The 17,598-nt window shown below is 46.3% G+C and overlaps 1 protein-coding gene across 1 annotated transcript in view; it reads left to right on the forward strand.

The window, feature by feature from the left end:
• The window catches only part of EFHC2 (EF-hand domain containing 2), a 161,244-nt gene that overhangs the window by 97,900 nt on the left and 45,746 nt on the right, over nt 1–17,598 (forward strand). The window contains exon 7 of the mRNA XM_029603120.1: nt 179–317. Coding sequence (XP_029458980.1) covers nt 179–317 — 139 coding nt within the window. The remainder of the gene's footprint in view (nt 1–178; nt 318–17,598) is intronic.

A 17,598-nucleotide genomic window follows, 5' to 3' on the forward strand; every position in this document is an offset into this window, starting at 1 on the left:
ATCTGGGGTGAGTTGGCAACCCTACCCACATCCCCAATCCCCCTTTCATGTGAAATTTAGTGTGAAAAGTAGCCACGTTATGTCTTCTGCGGCATGTTTTGTGCTGCTACTACAACAATAAAAACTTCTCAGGGCATAAGCGTGACATGTTTCCTTTTGGCAATGCTTCTTTCTCTAGACTGGAGCTTTGCACCAAGAGTTCTACAAGGACTGCGACTTCAGAATTGGAGCTGTGATCAATGCCTGGGGGAGGAAGATACTGTTGTGCGACTGTGATGAATTTACAAAGGATTATTATAAGAATAAGTATGGAATTGGTAGGTAGAGTCTTTACTATCAGTTTCAGAGTTATAGGAGGACTGTGGCGCATGTGATTTTTCTTGCACTGCCATACAAAGAAATGATGCCATGGCAGGGCTCACGGCACTATTTTTATATACCAACCCTGCGGGTCAGGAGTGATTGGGGATTGCTGCTGCCGCCCATTCGAATGGCTAGACCCCATGGATGGGGTAAAATGGGGCCGAAGGTATTGGGGGGGGGGGGGGGGTTGGATAGGGGAAGGTCTGGGGAGGCTTCAATAGTTACATTTTCTGGGCACTAACACTGGTGTTTTTCGGGTGGGAGGAGGGCTGGAGCCAGTGACTGCAGTTTTATAAAATAAAACAAAATTCCTTTTTTTTTTTTTTTTGCTTTATTTTCTTAAAAAGCAGGAAATGGCAAGGAAAGGGAGGAGCTGAAACCTTAGTGATGGGTTTCCTAGCCTGTAGAAAAATATGAAAACCTGAAACGAGTATCTGAGTATCATTCAGAGGCACCAGAGGGCACTGTTGGATTATAATATTCCAATTGTAATATAGATATTAACAACATGTACATAATCATTGCTGTGAGAACTCCCACATTCAAACCTTCCCAATACTGAAGGCAATAATCAAAGGCATTTTTGCAGGTAAAATAGTGATTTGCCTGTGAAAACTGGGTCTTTGTTTATTGCCCACTCTCAATGCAGGCACAATTACCTGGGTTATTCTACAATGCAGGGAATTTTGCACAACTTGTTAAGTAAGAGGTGTCAAGGGGGCAGGAAATGGAACAGCGCGTGTAGTTTTGTGTAATTAAAACTACATGGGCCCGATATTCAAAGTGCATTCAGCGCTATTTAGCTGGATAAGTGGGACTTATGCGGCTAAGTAGAGGCCGCCGGTGTCCTTTCAGTTGCTGCTGCTTGGCCATATATTTAGTTATTTAGTTATTTATTTATTATTTAACTCTTTTCTATACCGACATTCATGATAAGTATCATATCACATCGGTTTACATGGAACAATGGGTGATAACTGTAAAACAAACCATTTAACAAGAAGCAAAAGTTACATTAAAACAAGGAGAAAAGAACTTGGGGGGTTATACGTTTTTAGCCACATATAAGTTCCTTATGTGGCTAAAAGTTACATGCACAAAAGGTAGGTGTGTACTGAGCGGATTGGGGACAGAGCAAGTTAGCTCTATAACTTATATGGCTAACTGCTGCTATTCGGAGTTAGCCACATAAATTTACGTGCCCCATGGAGCAGGTCTAAACTTAGCCAGGTAGACTTATCCGGCTAAGTGCATATATATACGCATATATTCAGCGGCTTTGCTGTGTTGCTGAATACACATTGTAACTTTGCTGGATTAGTCATATCCGGCTAAGTTACTTAAAAAACCAGCGCTGAGTATCAGGCCCCATATGTTTCCAATGGAAAAATTACCCATGGAGAAAGCAGGAGTAGTTCTCTGTGGGTAAGTTTTCAGGGGGCAATAATGAAAGCAAAGGTATACGTATACTTTTGCTTTCATTCTTGTGAAAAAACCTCATGGGCACATTCAGTGCTATTTAGCAAGATAACTGGGAAATATGTGGCTAAGCAGCGGCTGCTGAATATGCGCCTCTGTTCATCAGCCATCGCTTAATTGTTTAAGTCCCATATATGGCTAAGTTATACAGCTAATTATCGATATTCAGAGTTATAAGTAGATGGAAAAGTTTAGTCGTGCTATAGAGCAGGTCTAAACTTAGCTGGGTTGACTAATCAACTAGTCAACATGGCCGGATTAGTCAACATGGCTTTTCTTACAAGCTTTTACCTAATGTTCTTGCAACCTCACAACAGCAATGGACATTTCCCCCCTGTCCCTCCTCTCAGCCTTCATTTCTTTAGCAAGGCCTTAATAATCTTCCTCATACACAAAAAAATAAACAACAACAAAATGAACTGGCTAAACACCGCAATACACCCATACCCCACACAAAGAAGCCTCAGGTCTACCAACACTGGCCTTCTCTCCGTCCCCAATCTCAAAACTGCACACCTCAACGCAACCCGCAAACGAGCCATATCAATAGCAGGCCCTACCCTATGGAACTCCCTCCCCCCCCATCTCAGAAATGAACCCTCATCGCAAGTCTTTAAAAAACATCTCAAAACATGGCTGTTTATAAAAGCCTTCCCCCCTGACCCTTAACCTGCCCGATCGCATCACTCCCTCCCCCGCATGCATCTCACCCTCCTTTCCGCCCTTCCATGACCTACCCACACACCCCTTTCCCCCCCCTGACCTCTCCCCCCCCCACCCATCCCATGCCTCCCTTAAATCAATTCTGATACCTAAATTATACTGTCACCAAGTCATAATGTATATATGCTTTATGCTATAATTTTATTTTTTCCATGTATATTTGTTATAATTGTTACCATGTTACAATTGTTATCATGTTATAATGTAAAATAGGGCGGACCTCGCCCTTTTCTCTCAGTTACCTGTAAACCGATGTGATATCTCGATCGAATGTCGGTATATAAAAGAAAATAAATAAATAAATAACCGCTATAGCAGCAATCATCTGCTCACCTTTGTAACATATATTATTTTTCTCTGTACTATGACCTTTCTTTTACCACCTTTCTTAAATGCATTTGCTTTGCTGCTTAATCTCTGACTTAACTAGCGTGTACTTTCTTATGCTTTCAACTTTTCTGTAGTTGTAATTAGCCTCGTTTTTGCTTTGTTATTACTCTTTCTAGTTCAATTCAATTATAAAGCACTGTTGCTACTCGTTATTTTAATTGTAAACCAATGTGATGTTACTAAACGAATGTTGGCATATAAAAGCTGCAAATAAAATAAAATAAATAAATAAAGTGCGTATATATACATATATATTCAGCGGCTTCGCTGTCCTGAATATATATCATAAATTAGTTACTTACATGACCAGCTTTGAATATCTACCCCTAAAGTTAAAATTATATAAGGGTTTGCAGGATTGCAGGCATTTCTTTTATTTAACCCTTATTTTTTTGAAGGCCATGAAATTCCATGTTCATCCCGACACACATTTAAGCATTGCTGCTGACATTACACCGTCCATAGAACAGCAGTGTTGTGGTAGTGGACTCTTAGGTCGAGGCAAGGTTGGAACCACCTGCAGGGAAGAGCCCTGCGGGTTCTCACCGTCGGCAGGCGGACCTGGCTGGAGCAAAGACCCAATGAGACCTTCGCCAATACCAGTCGCTATCCTCACAGGTTGAGCCCTTGGTGCCAAGGCCAGCCAGACTTAGGAGCAGGTCTCTGGACAGCGAAGAATCCGATGAAAGCTGGAGATCAGCAAGAAGAGTGGTCTGTAAGGGCTAAGGTTGGATAGGTGGTAGGTGGAGTCAAAGACATACCCTGAGGTTGAGGCAGGTGGCAAGCAGCAATGTTGAAGGCAAGCAGGCGGAAGATTAGCGAAGTCCAGAGGAAGTCCGAGGTCAGTTAGGAGTCAATCCAAGAAAAGGGTGAAGTCAGGAACAATCCTATGTCCAAGCCGAAGAGACGATGTGAGGATGAAAGGCGAAGAGTCAGGAGTCAAGGAGTCAACTAGTCGGGGAGAATGACCTGTTGCTGAGGCGTCTGATGATAGCCAGGTCTGGGTTTTAAAAAACGCACCCTGCTGATGTCATGGATGGGCGCCGCAGAGGTTTTCCTTCCATGGGCCCTTTAAATCTGGTCATGGTGCACACCTAGGACTGCCCCTTGCATGGAGGGGCATCTCCAGCATGGCTGGGCCCGCGCTGTGGCCTGCTGTGTCTTTGCCGTGCCGTTGAGGAAAACTTCAACTGGGAGAGGTGAGAGCGGCTGGCCGTGAGACAAGCCCACGGCCGGCCAAATTAACAAGCAGGAGAGAGCATTATAGGAGGTCAGGACCTCCTTTGTATGGAGTGCAGAGAGGCAGATGGCAGAGGTGGGAGCACTAGGGCCAGCTGTTCCATCAGATGAACTAAGCAATTGCCTAGAGTGCCAGAATTTTAAGGATGGTAAAATCCTGGACCTCTTTCCAAGTTTTAAAAGTGAACAGACTTAGTACACTTCTGAAAATTGCCTCCTCCAGCTTCTTTAACCTCACATACTAACTCTGTTCTGCAGTGCCTAGAAATTCTGGGTTCGCTATGTTGATGCTGCAGTTTCCTCAGAGCAGAGAGGTGGCAGATGCTGTTGCAAGTGCTTCTACCACCCTCCCGACAGTGAAGCCACAACCCATCCATCTCTTTTGGATTTATTGCTACTTTTGGGCCTGTAGACCCTGGCTACTCCTGTCTTCTTCAGCTTGCTGCTTTCCACAACAGCAGCTCCCCTGAAGCTACGGCACATGGAGGATCATGGGCGGGAGCCATCAGCAGTGCTCTTCCTTGCTGTAGCCTGGACTTAAAGAAAGAACAGCAGACCACTCAGAACTGTAGCCAGAGAGAATGCCACACCATCCATCTTCCCATCAACCTCAAACCTGCTCTAGCTACCAATGCAGGTATGTACAAAGAAAATAGCCCCAGGCTACACAGTGCCGACATTAGGTCATTGTTGGATCCCACCCCTCTAGCGACCAAATTAAGAACAGATCCCTGGGACCTCATCTTGCCAGCGGCCAAAAAGTATAGGTTACCCCCAGGACTGATGGAGGAGTCCGTTTTGCCAGCATCTGAAAACCCTTTAGGGACTGCTGCTACAGCCCATCCTACCAATGACCAGAAGGCCCTTGGGCCTGATGATGGACCACCTCCTATCCGTGGCCGAAAACGGGAGGAGATCTGGAGCTGTCATGATTAGGAGGGGAGAGAGAGAGAGAGAAATTTAATGCTAGATAGGTATGGGGAGTGGAGAGAGAGAAGATGCTTGGCAAGTGTGAAGGTTGAAGAGAAGGATTTTGGGTGACTGGTGATAGTCATAGATGCTAAAGTCTCAGCTTTATCATCTATGCTGTTTAATGTTTACTTAGCTCCTCTTTGCAAAATCTCTGCTGGCATTTGCGATGGATATAAACTTTACGCAGATGGTACACAGTTTTTTGTGCTTGTCCTACTGTCTAGGTCAGCTACAGTCAAAGTGGTGAAAATCTGCCTGATGACAATTAGAAAATGGCATTTTTTTTTCAATACCTAGCCTTAAACTTTGCGAAGACCCAGTTTGTGTTAATCCAGAGACCACATTCTAAAATCCATCATACATCTTTAATTATCGACGATACCACATTTTCCTTATGCTTCAGTATAAAAAAAATCTCAGGGTTTTGATAGACCCTCATCGTTCCTTCCATCCACATGTTAAATCTATTATTAAATCTGGTTTTACACATTTCAAATTTAGTGCAGATTAAGACATCTCATGGACAAAGCTGATTTTTGTACTGTAGTTTAAGCTTCCATTCTGCCTATGGTGGACTACTGTAATTCAATCTGTTTGGGCCTTCCAGCAGTGACCATCAAGCCTTTGCAGTTGTTACTAAACTCAGCTGCAGGCCTAATTTCAGGAAGTAAGCATGAGGAACATAGTTCGTCAGTTCTCATTGACCTCCATTGGCTTCCTCTATGTCAACGTGTTCAGTACAAGACTGGCTTAACAGCTTTCAAGCTAATAAATTCTATGGAGTCTCCCTGGTGCTATGCCCTACTATGCGTTTACTGCCTTGCAAGTCAATTGAGATCATCTCAGAGGGGACTCCTAGATGTACCATCTATGCAACATGCCCGCCTTGTTAATACAAGAAACTGCGCCTTTTCCATCGCCGCCCTTATGTTTTGGAACTCTTTACCTGAGGCGTTGCAGCTGGCAGACTGTATAAAAACCTTCACAACTATGCTGAAAACATTTCTTTTAAACAGGCTTACTCGTGATTCCGTTCAGCTTAGTTTATGCTCCTGCAAGGTAATATCTGTAAAATGTATTTGTTTTGATACATAGTTTTCAGATGTTCTGTTTTATAGTGTTTTTGAACCTTTATGTATTTTCTTAATTGTACATTGTTTAGTACTTAGTATGAAAGCAATTAATACATTTTAAATAAAGATAAAGATAAAAGAGGTGGAGAGAGAGTTTGGTGGGTGAAGGGATGGGGTATGTGGAAGACTGAGTTTTTGCTGAGAGGATAGGAAATGGAGACAGAGAGAGAGAGAAGGTGCTGAGTGAGTGAGGGAGAGAAGAGAGAGAGTTAGCTGGGGTGGTGGGATGGAAATGAGAGTTCTTGAGTGGGTAGTGGGTGTAGAGAGAGGGTGCTAGGTACTTAGAAAAGTGGGCAAAGATTGGTGTGATGCTGGTGTGCTGGGCAGGGAGTGGAGGAGAGAGAGGAAGATCCTGGGGGTTGGGGGTGGGGGAAGAAGAGATGCTGAGTGGGGAGAGAGACATAGAGGATGCTGGGCACTATGGGCAGATGGCAAAGGGATGAGGTTGCTGGACAGAGGTGAGGGAAGAAAGAGCCATTACTGCCAAAGAAGGGAGCGCTGTGCTGGAGCTGCTGCAGCTGATAGGAGTGAGTGCTATGCTGCCACTGCTGCTTGGACAAGTGACCGCTATGCTGGAGCCACTGCCACTGGTACAAGGGAACAACTGTGCTGGAGCTGCTGCTACTGGTAGGAGAGAGTGCTGTGCTGGAGCTGCTGCCAGTAGGTAGTGGGGGTCAGGGACCGCAAGATTGAAGGTTAATTAATACATAGAACTTTTACTGTTATTTTTTAGAATTCCTTTGCCCTTTTATTGTAACTTCTGCTCTGTTCAGGTTCCTCCACTCCTGTTTAGATAGAAACATTGCAAGCGTGCAGCACAGTGAGTAGACTGAGATCCCTTAATATCCAATATCTAGTTAGAAAAATAACATGTGTTCAGTACAGTGAGTATACTGAGGCCCTTTCCTTTCTGCATTGGCTAGCAAAAGTCTGCATCCCTTGAACATTTTTCACATTTTGTTGTGTGAGTGCATCAGACTTGCAGTATGTGCATTTAAATGAAGTGTTTTTTCCACTTACCAAAACACCACACTCCAGAATTTTCAGGGTCAAAAATGCTTTCCCTGTAAGTACCCGGATCAGTCCAGACTGTGGGTTGAGCCTCCTTTCCAGCAGGTGGAGACAGACTAAAACTGAAAGGATATCCTATATGAGGACAGAGCCTATCCTGTAACCCTTCAGTATTTGTCTGTCTTCAGCAGGTGCAGCACGTCTCCCTTCAGTCTCCTGATCTAGGCTAGTCAGCCTTCTTTCTCTTCCTTCCTTCTGGGATCAAGCAAGTACTTATTCCTTAGGGATTTTGTAGTTGTTTTCTTCCTGTTAAAATAAAGTTAAAAAGTTTAGTCAGGAAGTTGTGAATTTTTTCTTCAGGAGATGGTTCTGTCTCCTGGCTCTTGCCGGACTCAGGGGGGCTTTGCCCCTTGTGCAGTGCATAGCCTATCCGTTACCGCTTCCAGGTGTGGGGACCGAGTCTGTCCAGGGCTCGTCTCCCCCCCCCCCCCCCCCCTCTGGCTGCTGAAGGGTCTTAATGTTACGCTGCTGTGCTCAGTTTATTTACCAAAAAAAAAAAAAAGTGCTCCCAGTGCTTTTAATACTTAACTACAGCAGCAGACCAATATTCTGTGTCTTTCTCCCCCACCTGGGTTGAACCGGCAGCCAGACAGGCAGGAGTCAGCAGGTTTCCCCCCTGCTTCACTCCGGGCCTCCAGGCTGTCAATCAAACTTTTTCTCTGCAGCCTTTTTTTCTTCAGAGCGGCTCTCTCTTTGCTGCGGGCAGGCAGCCTGCCTGCCTCTTCTCTGCCAGCCCCTTCATGTTTTTTTTTGCGAGGGGACCTCTTCTCTGCCTCCCTGCCGGGTGGGGTAGGTCCCTCCTCGGCAGGGCTGGCAAATTTAGCCCAGGGATCAACTCCTCAGAGCTTGGCCAGGCTGGGAAAACCCGGGAAAGGTGGCCATTTTGGATTTTTTGTTGGCTCCGTTTTCGGAGCTCCCTGGGGCTGGGGGGCCAATTTTTTTGCAGCTACCCCCCAATTTCAGCCCCCTGGCCCCCCAGGATGGGTTTTCTGTCACCCTCTTGCCTCTCCGGGACTTCCAGGGCTCGTTTTGTATCTGATTTTGCCCTCCTCCTGCGAAGATTTTATTTAGCTAGCCTGCAGGAGGAGGAGGAAGCCCCCCCCCCCCCCCCCCCCCCCCCAGCAAAAAAAAATAATTTTTCATCGCTCCGCGCCATTGACGGTTAGACCGGCTGCGGAGTCCCCGGGGTCTCTTGGGGCGCGGGTGGTCCCGGGAGTGCCCCTCCCCCGACCTCCCAGTGGATCCAGTACCCCTGGATCCTGCCGCTAATCCGGATGCGGAGGATACTCTTCCACCCCTTAAGGCCTCTTTGCCCAAGGATATGGACCCGGTCCTGGCGGGAATCAGGGATCCGGAAATCGCCTTCCCCTCTCATCCCACGCACAAGTTGTAGCGCCTGCGGGAATGGAACGCTCCTGAGACGGGACTCTAAGCGGGCCGTGCACTAGATAAGCTCCCCCTCCCGGAGGTATGCTTAGATTTAAAAAAAAAAAAAAACCAAAAAAACCAAAAGACAATATTCCCTCCGGGGACTACTTATGCGATCACAATACAGGAGGGTTTCCCGGCTTTTAAAGCCACACAGGTCCGCATGCTCAAGGATCATGTGATGCGCATTTTTGATGTCCTGGCGCTGGGGGTGCATGCGCCAATTTGCAGCAGTCTCATGCTGCGGGCAGGTCTCAGGTGGATTCAAAGTTGCTCTGCACCCGGGACCCCCCGTGGGCAGAGGCTGCGCTTACGACCTTCTCCACGTCCAGGCAAAAGCGATGGCTACGGCAAGGTCTGCCAAACGGCTCTTCTGGCTGCGCCATTGGTCGGCCGATCCGTCCTCCAAAGCCCGGTTGGGCACGTTGCTGTTCAAAGGTAAGCTGCTCCTTGGCAAGGGCCTTGAGAAACTATGGATTCCTTGGGGGAAAGTAAGGTCCATAGGCTTCCGAAGGACCGTCCAGAACCATCCCGTTACTTTACACCCTCTTGTCCACGTTATTTGGACCACAGATGGTATACCCCACACGGGCAGGGTGACTCCTCAGGGGGTTTTTCCGTCTTGCTTGCAGTCTTGGTCGCAGCCTTCCCGTGGGCGCCATCCCTTTCGTGAGGGCCAGCCCACGCGCTCCATCCTTATGCCTGCCACACAATGAAGTTCACTTGACTCTTTCCTCTGTCCCCTTCCTAGGCGGTCGACTCTCCCTGTTTTTCGTGGCATGGGTCAAATTCATGTCGGACCAGTGGGTCCTCGACGTCCTCAGAGACGGGTACGCCTTCGCTTTGCTCGAGATTCTCGAGATCCTTTTTCTATTTCCCCGTGCGGTCGGTCCCAGCGGCAAGCGGTGGAGCAAACCCCTGCCTGGCCCCTGCGTCTGGGCGTGGTGGTCCCGGTTCCAGACAGCAAACTTGCCGCAGGCCAGTATTCTATTTACTTCGTCGTTCCCTAACAGGATGGGTCTTTGTCCGATCTTAGACCTCACAAGAGTCAACCGGGTACTTACGATCCCGCTTTCCACATGAAAACTCTGCGAGTGGTCCTCGTGCCATTTAGCCCTGGAGAGTTCCTCGCCTCACTTGCTTTGACAGAGGCTTGTTTCCATATTCCAATTCATCACGGCTACCGTAGTCTCTTCGCGTTCACATCCTCCACCGGGACTTCCAGTTCAGGGCGCTTCCCTTTGGTCTCGCGACTTCACCTCGCGCCTTCACCAAAGTCATGGTGGTGGTGACAGCAGCTCTCCGCCGGAAAGGGATCCTTGTTCACCCCTGTCGGGACGTCTGGCTCGTCAAGGCTAAGGCGGAGGCTGTTGCCGGCAGGCGGTGGATCGCGTGTTACCTCTCCTCGCATCTCTCGGGTGCATACGGAATTTCTCCAAGAGCTACCTTCAGTCCTCCCAGGAGTTAGGATTCCTGGGAGCCCACCTCGACAACCGGGTGGGCAAGGTCTTCTTGCCTCGTGCGCGGGCTCTCGAGTTGATCGGCCGGTTTCAGAGTCGGCTCTTGCTGCCTTCTCCGGCGGCCTGTGTCTGCCTGCAGGTCTCAGGCCCCTTGGCTTCTGCCATCGACCTTGTCCCTTGGGCTTTTGCTCATATGCTACCGTTCCAGAAAGCTTTGCTGTCCCGTTGACAGACAGTGTCGGAACAGTTTCACACAGTCCTCCTGTTTTTTGGGCCTTACCGACGCCGACTTGTAGTGGCTTTCCCTTCCTCATTTGCTACAGGGAAAGCCTCTCCGAGTCCCTCAGTGGACGATAGTAACCACGGACGCCAGTCTCTCGGGCTGGGGTGCGGTCTGCTTCTCCCAGTACGCCCAGGGGATCTGACCGGCAGCTCAGTCTCGCTGGCACATCATTCGGTTGGAGGCTCGGGCGATGTTCCTAGCTCTTCTGGAGTTTCTCCCCCTCATCCGTGGCAAGGCGATACGGGTCTTGTCTGACAGCTCCTCCACTGTGGCTTGTCAATCGCCAAGGAGGCGCCCGCAGTCCACTGATGGCCCTGGAAACCAGCCGTCTCTTTGCCTGAGCAGAGCGACATCTACAGTGCCCGGCGGCCTCCCACATTGTGGGCAAGGGGAATGTTCAGGCCGATTTTCTCAGTCGTCAGTTGCTCGATTCCGGGGAATGGGAACTCTCTGACGCAGCCATGAATCTCATCGTCGACAGGTGGTCCCCCACCACCTGGGCCTCATGGCGACCCTTTGCAATGCCAAGGCAAATTGGTTCTTCCGCCGCTGGAGGGAACACGGCTCGGAGGGCGTAGATGCTTTGGCTCTCCTTGGCCGGCGAACGTCCTTCTGTACGTGTTCCCTCCCCCGTGGCCCCTGGTCGGGAAAGTTCTCAGAAGAATGGAACTCCACCGGGGTCCTGTGGTTCTGGTAGCACCAGAGTGGCTGCGCAGGCTGTGATTCGTGGGTTTTCTCAACCTACCGCCGGACGGACCTCTACGGCTATGCCATTTTCCTCGGCTCCTTCGTCAAGGACCTGTATTTTTCGACCAGGCCGATCGCTCCTGTCTAGCAGCCTGATTTTTGAAAGATGACGCCTAAGGCACAAGGGCTATTAGGAGGAGGTCATCTTCACCTTGTTGCGGGCCTGGAAACAGTCGACTTCCCTGGCGTACGCGCGTATCTGGAACGTGTTTGATGCTGTTTGTGCGGAGTCGGGTATCTCAATGCTCTCCGCCCCGATCTCGTTAGTCCTCTCTTCCCCAAGAAGATCTTCTCCCCTCTCGGCTCTCTCTTGGGTTGGGTAGAATGTCATCACTGAACGGGCCACCCAGATGTGATTGGTGCTTGAAGGGCGTCAAGCATCTACGTCCACCTTCTCGGCCGCTTGCCCGTCGGGGAGTTTGTCTGATCCTTCGGGCCCTCTGTGCGGCTCTGTTCGAACCTCTCCGTCGCTCTACCTTGAAAGCTCTTACGCTTAAGACTGTCTTTCTGGTCTCTATCTCTTCTGCTCTTCGGATCTCGGTGATCCACGCACTGTCCTGTCGTGAACCTTTTGTTTTGCAATTTTCCGATTCCGGGGTATCCCTTGTGACGGGCCCTTCCTTCTTAGTGAAGGTTCTTCTAACCTCCATGTCAACCTATTGGCAGAACTCCCTGAGTTTTCCCCTGCGTCTGGGGACGATTTCCATAAACTTGATACTATACGAGTTCTACTTCGCTATCTCCAGGTTACCCATGGCTTTCGGGTCTTGGTTCATCTTTTGTCCTCTGGAGTGGGCCCATTTGGGGTACGCCGGCTTCTAAGACCACTATCACGCGGTGGTTGAAGGAAGCGATCTCCTCAACCTCTCTTTGTCGAGGACGGGCGGTTCCCGAGGGCCTTATGACTCATTCACTGCGTTCTCAAACTACTTCCTGGGCGGACAGTCAATCGGTCTCTCCGCAGGAGATTTGCAGTGCCGCCACTTGGACGTCCTTGCATACTTTTGCTCGACACTACCATCCGGATGTGCAAGCTCCGCTTCTTGGTTCTTTTGGGCTACAAGTGCTTCGAGCAGGACTGTCTCGGTCCCACCCGGTTTAGGGAAGCTTTGGTACATCCCACAGTCTGGACTGATCCGGGTACGTACAGGGAAAGGAAAATTAGTTCTTACCTGTTAATTTTCTTTCCTGTAGTACCACGGATCAGTCCAGACGCCCTTCCCTGTTTGTCTTTTTTTCTGTCCTCTCAAAGCTTGTTTCTCTTGCAGATTTGTAGATTTCCACACATCTTTTTTGTGCATGAATACTGAGCAAATACACCGGAAGCCTTTGTTACCCAGCACCAAGTATATGCAAGAGCGGTTAGTCATAACATATCTATTACATTGTTCTACATCTGCTCCATTGAGCTTTATGGTTACTTGCTTGATCCTACTCTGGTTTTGTTATTTTCTGCTTTGACATTTGTTATACTGAAGGGTTACAGGATAGGCTCTGTCCTCAGATAGGATATCCTTTCAGTTTTACTCTGTCTCCACCTGCTGGAAAGGAGGCTCAACCCACAGTCTGGACTGATCCGTGGTACTACAGGAATGAAAATTAACAGGTAAGAACTAATTTTCCTTTACTGGGGAACAAAGAATGTACATATCCAAAAACAAAAGTGAAATCCAACAATTGGATAAATCTCCACTCCCCTCAATTTCTACTTGGTGGAAGCACCTTTGGCAGTGATTACAGCTGGGAGTTTGTTGGCCTAGATTGCCACCAACTCTTCATACCCAGATTTATCAATAAAAGACCACTCTTCTCTACAAAATTGTTCAAGCTCTGTCAGGTTCATTGGGAAGTGTTGATGGACAGGAATCTTCAAGTCATGCTACAGATTTTTGATTGGACTAAGGTCGGAGCTCTTACTGGGCTACTCCAGGACATTTGGCTTTCTGTTTCTTTGCCACTCCAGAATAACAGTGGCTGTGCACTTCGGATCATTGTCATGCTGAAAGGTGAACTTCTATCCTAGTTTCAGCTGCCTTGCAGGGCAGCAGGTTTTCCTCAATGACATTTCTATATTTTTCTCGTATTTTTCTCTTTTCGCTTGCCCCTTCTTTTCTGACAAGTGCTCCTTGGCTCCACCAGTGAGAAATATCCTCTTAACATGATAGCATTGGCTGTGCGCTTCGGGTCATTGTCATGCTGAAAGGTGAACTTCCATCCCAGTTTCAGCTGTCTTGCAGGGCTGCAGGTTTTCTTCAATGACTTTTCTGTATTTTTCTCTTGTATTTTTCTGTATTTTTCTCTTTTTACTTGCTCCTTCTTTTCTGACAAGTGCCCCTTGGCTCCACCAGTGAGAAATATCCTCTTAACATGATGCTTCCACCATTATGCTTCATAGTAGGGATGGTGTTCTCTGGGTGATGTGCTGTGTTCGGTTTATGCCAAACATAACGTTTTGCATTCAGGCCAAAATGTTATATTTTATTTTTAGTTTTCCACATGGTTACAGTATCCCTTGAAATGAGATTGAAGTGGGCTTCCTTGACTAGTGGCTTCCTTCTTGCCACCTTACCATTCATGCCTGATTTGTGGAGTGCTTGGGTTATTGTTGTTACATACATACTTTCTCTGAACAGTCTTGGTCATGGAAGCCTGTAGCTCTTTCAAAACTGCCATTGGTTTCTTAGTTGCCTCCCTGATCAGTTTCCTCCTTGTTCGGTCGTTGAGTAAATGGGAAGGCTTGATCGAGGCAATATCTTGGTGGTGCCATGCACCTTCTGCTTCTTATTGTCTTGACTTATTAATTGTCTTGATATTCAAGAACTTTACAATTGTTTTATACCCTCCCCAGATTTGTGCCTTTCCACAACTTTGTCCCAGAGTTCTTTTGTCTGCTCTTTGGTGCTCAAGATTAGGTCTTTGCTTAGAAATATAGCAGAGAGACCCAACAGGAATGGCTGAATTTATCCTGCATCAGGTGAATCAGTACAATTTAACACAGATGGAACAATTCACTTAGGGCCAGATCTTAAAAGATACGCATGGGCGTAGATTTGTTCGTGCAACCCGGCGTGAACAAATCTACGCCCGATTTTATAACATGCGCCCGCTGCCGCGCGCATGTTATAAAATCTGGGCTCGGCGCGCGCAAGAGGGTACACACATGTGCGTAAGATACGCATGTAACCCTTTGAAAATCTACCACTTAGAGTGTGCTTTTGAAGGTGATTGGTTACACCAGACCTTTAAGTATTTAAGATTATTACAGAAGTACAATAGGAATGGACACTTACCAACCAAGCTATTCCATGTTTTTATTTCTGCTTTATTTCTAAGGAATTCTGGAATATAATTTTCACTTGGCCATTGTGATTATGATGTGTGGATATATGGAACAAACACAGTTTTAATGCATTTTACTTCCAGGCTACAAGGCAACCATTTTGGAAGGGGGTGTAGACTTTCTATAGTCAGTGTATCTAGGTAGAAACATTTGACACATGCAGACAATGAGTATATTATAAGCAGTGCTCTGCTTTAGTCAAGATCCCAGGTTCTCTGAGATTGATATGACAGAATTTAACACTATGAGCTGGATTAATAATTCGTCAGTCTCAAGGGAAAATCCCGAGGTTAGGGAGGTTTAGGGCTATGAAAACAGAAAGTCATGTTCCAAAGACTGATTACAGTTCTGACTATTTTTACTGTAACATGTCTTGATGTTTTCCTGCAGTATGTAGCAATACAGCTTCAATACAGCTGTGGCGATTAAATAAGAAAACAGAATGTTAGGAATTATTAAGAAGGGAATGGCAAATAAAATGATGGATATCATAATGCCTCTGTATCGCTCCATGGTGAGACCGCATCTTTAATACTGTGTGTAATTCTGGTCACCGCATCTCAAAAAAGATATAGGTGCACTGGAGAAAGTGCAGAGAAGGGTGGCCAAAATGATAAGGGGCATGAAACGGCTGCCCTATGAGGTAAGGCTAAAGAAGTTATAGAGCTGTTCAGTTTGGAGAAAAGACAACTGAGGGGGGATATGATAGAGGTCTAGAAAATCATGAAAGGACTTGATCAAGTTCAATACAATATCACAATAAAAAACAAAGAATTTGTTTTATAATTTACTGTTTTATGACCATGTTTTAATTTTTCTGTAAATTGTTAAGAATGAATTACAGATTAACCGTATATAAAAGCACTAAATAAATAATTAAATAAAACATGTTAATGTAAATCGGAGGATGCACTCCATGAAGTTATTAAGTAGCTCATTTAAAACAAATTGAAGGAAATTCTTTTTCACTCAGTGCATAGTTAAGTTCTGGAATTCATTACCAGCGGTTATGGTTACAGCAGTTAGTGTAGCTGGGTTTAAAAAAGGTTTGGATAAGTTCCTAGTGGAAAACTCCATAAACTGCTATTAATTATTAAGCAATAGTAGCTTGAGATTTATTTAAAGTTTGGGCACATGCCAGGTACATGTGACTTGGATTGGCCACTGCTGGAAACAGGATACTGGGCTTGATGGACCCTTGTCTGACCCAGTATGGCAATTCTTATGTTCTTATATAAATCCATTGGATAAAGATGATTCCTAATTCTGTTACTTTGTTGGTACATATTTCCTACGTGTGGAAAATTTATCCATAATTAATACATAGAACCTTTACTGTTAATTTTTAGAATCTGTTTGGGCAATAGGCATTCCCTGTACATACCCAAATCAGGCCAGACTCCTGGGTTTTGTACCTCTGCTAGCCAGCAGATGGGGCAGATAAAGCTTTATTGAAACTGCTATATAACGTAGAGTTCCACCTGTAGTCCCTTGGTATTTTTCTGTCTTCAGCAGATGGCAGATAGTGCAAAACCTTCAATCTGAGTAAAAAAAAAAAAAAGTAAGAGAAAGCAAATGGCTCTGGATGGCTGTGCTGTCCTTGGTTCACGGATCTCATCAACATGACCATAGATGGGCCCCTGAGGTTCAGCCATCTAGAGAATCTTCTCCATCAGGGACCCATATTTTTGGAACAGGTGGCTCACTTCTATCTTGCAGCCTGGCTTTGAGAGAACGCCAATTAAGACGGTGGGGTTACCCAGAATAGGTATTACTACCTTACTACAGGCTAGATGGACTTCCTTGTCTATATCTTACGTGTGGATCTGGAAGATCTTTCAGTCCTGGTGTATAGGTCAAGATGTGCAGGCATTGCAAGCTACAGTGGCGCATATTTTGACATTCCTGCAGGAGGGTTTGGTAAAAGGTTTGAACTTTAATTCTCTGAGGGTACAGGTAGCAGCCCTTGGTTGTCTTCATGGTAAAGTACAAGGTTATTCCCGTCCATGCATCCTGATGTTGTACGCTTTCTTCGTCGGGCAAAGAACTTACGACCACCCAGGAGGAAGCAATGTCCATCTTGAAATTTGAATTTGATGCTTACTGCTTATGTGTGCCTCCTTTTGAGCCTCTGAGGAGAGTGACTTTGAAGGACTTAACATTTAAGGTGGTTTTTCTGGTGGCAATTTGTTCAGCAAGGAGTATTTCAGAACTACAGGTGTTATCCTGATGGGGCCTGTTTTTGCAGATTTCGGAGGCAGGGGTGTCGTTAAGCACAGTGGCTTCCTTTCTGCCTAAGGTAGTATTGGCTTTCCATGTTAATCAGACGGTGAAACTTCTGGCCTTTTTTAATCTGGATCTGAGACTTTTGGACGTCCACCGGGCATTGTTACAACATAAGAACATTGCATACTGGATCAGACCAAGGGTCTATCAAGCCAGCATCCTGTTTCCAACAGTGGCCAATCCAGGCCATAAGAACCTGGCAAGTACCCAAACACTAAGTCTATTCCATGCTACTGATGCTTGTAATAGCAGTGGCTATTTTCTAAGTCAACTTAATTAATAGCAAGTAATGGACTTCTCCAAGAACTTATCCAATCCTTTTTTAAACCCAGCTACACTAACTACACTAACCACATCCCTTGGCAACAAATTCCAGAGTTTAATTGTGCATTGAGTGAAAAAGAACTTTCTCCAATTAGTTTTAAATGTGCCACATGCTAACTTCATGGAGTGCCACCTAGTCCTTCTATTATCCAAAAGAGTAAATAACCAATTCACATTTTAGACCTCTCCTGATTTTAAACAGGTCTATCCTAACCCTCCTCAGCCATCTCTTCTCCAAGCTGAACAGTTCTAACCTCTTTAGTCTTTCCTCAAGGGGAGCTCTTCCATCCCATTTATCATTTTGGTCACCCTTCTCTATCACAACTTTTAATTTGGATTTATATTCCGCTTTTCACACTT

Source organism: Rhinatrema bivittatum, chromosome 5 (genome assembly GCF_901001135.1).
Source record: "Rhinatrema bivittatum chromosome 5, aRhiBiv1.1, whole genome shotgun sequence".
Taxonomy (NCBI): Eukaryota; Metazoa; Chordata; class Amphibia; order Gymnophiona; family Rhinatrematidae; genus Rhinatrema; species Rhinatrema bivittatum.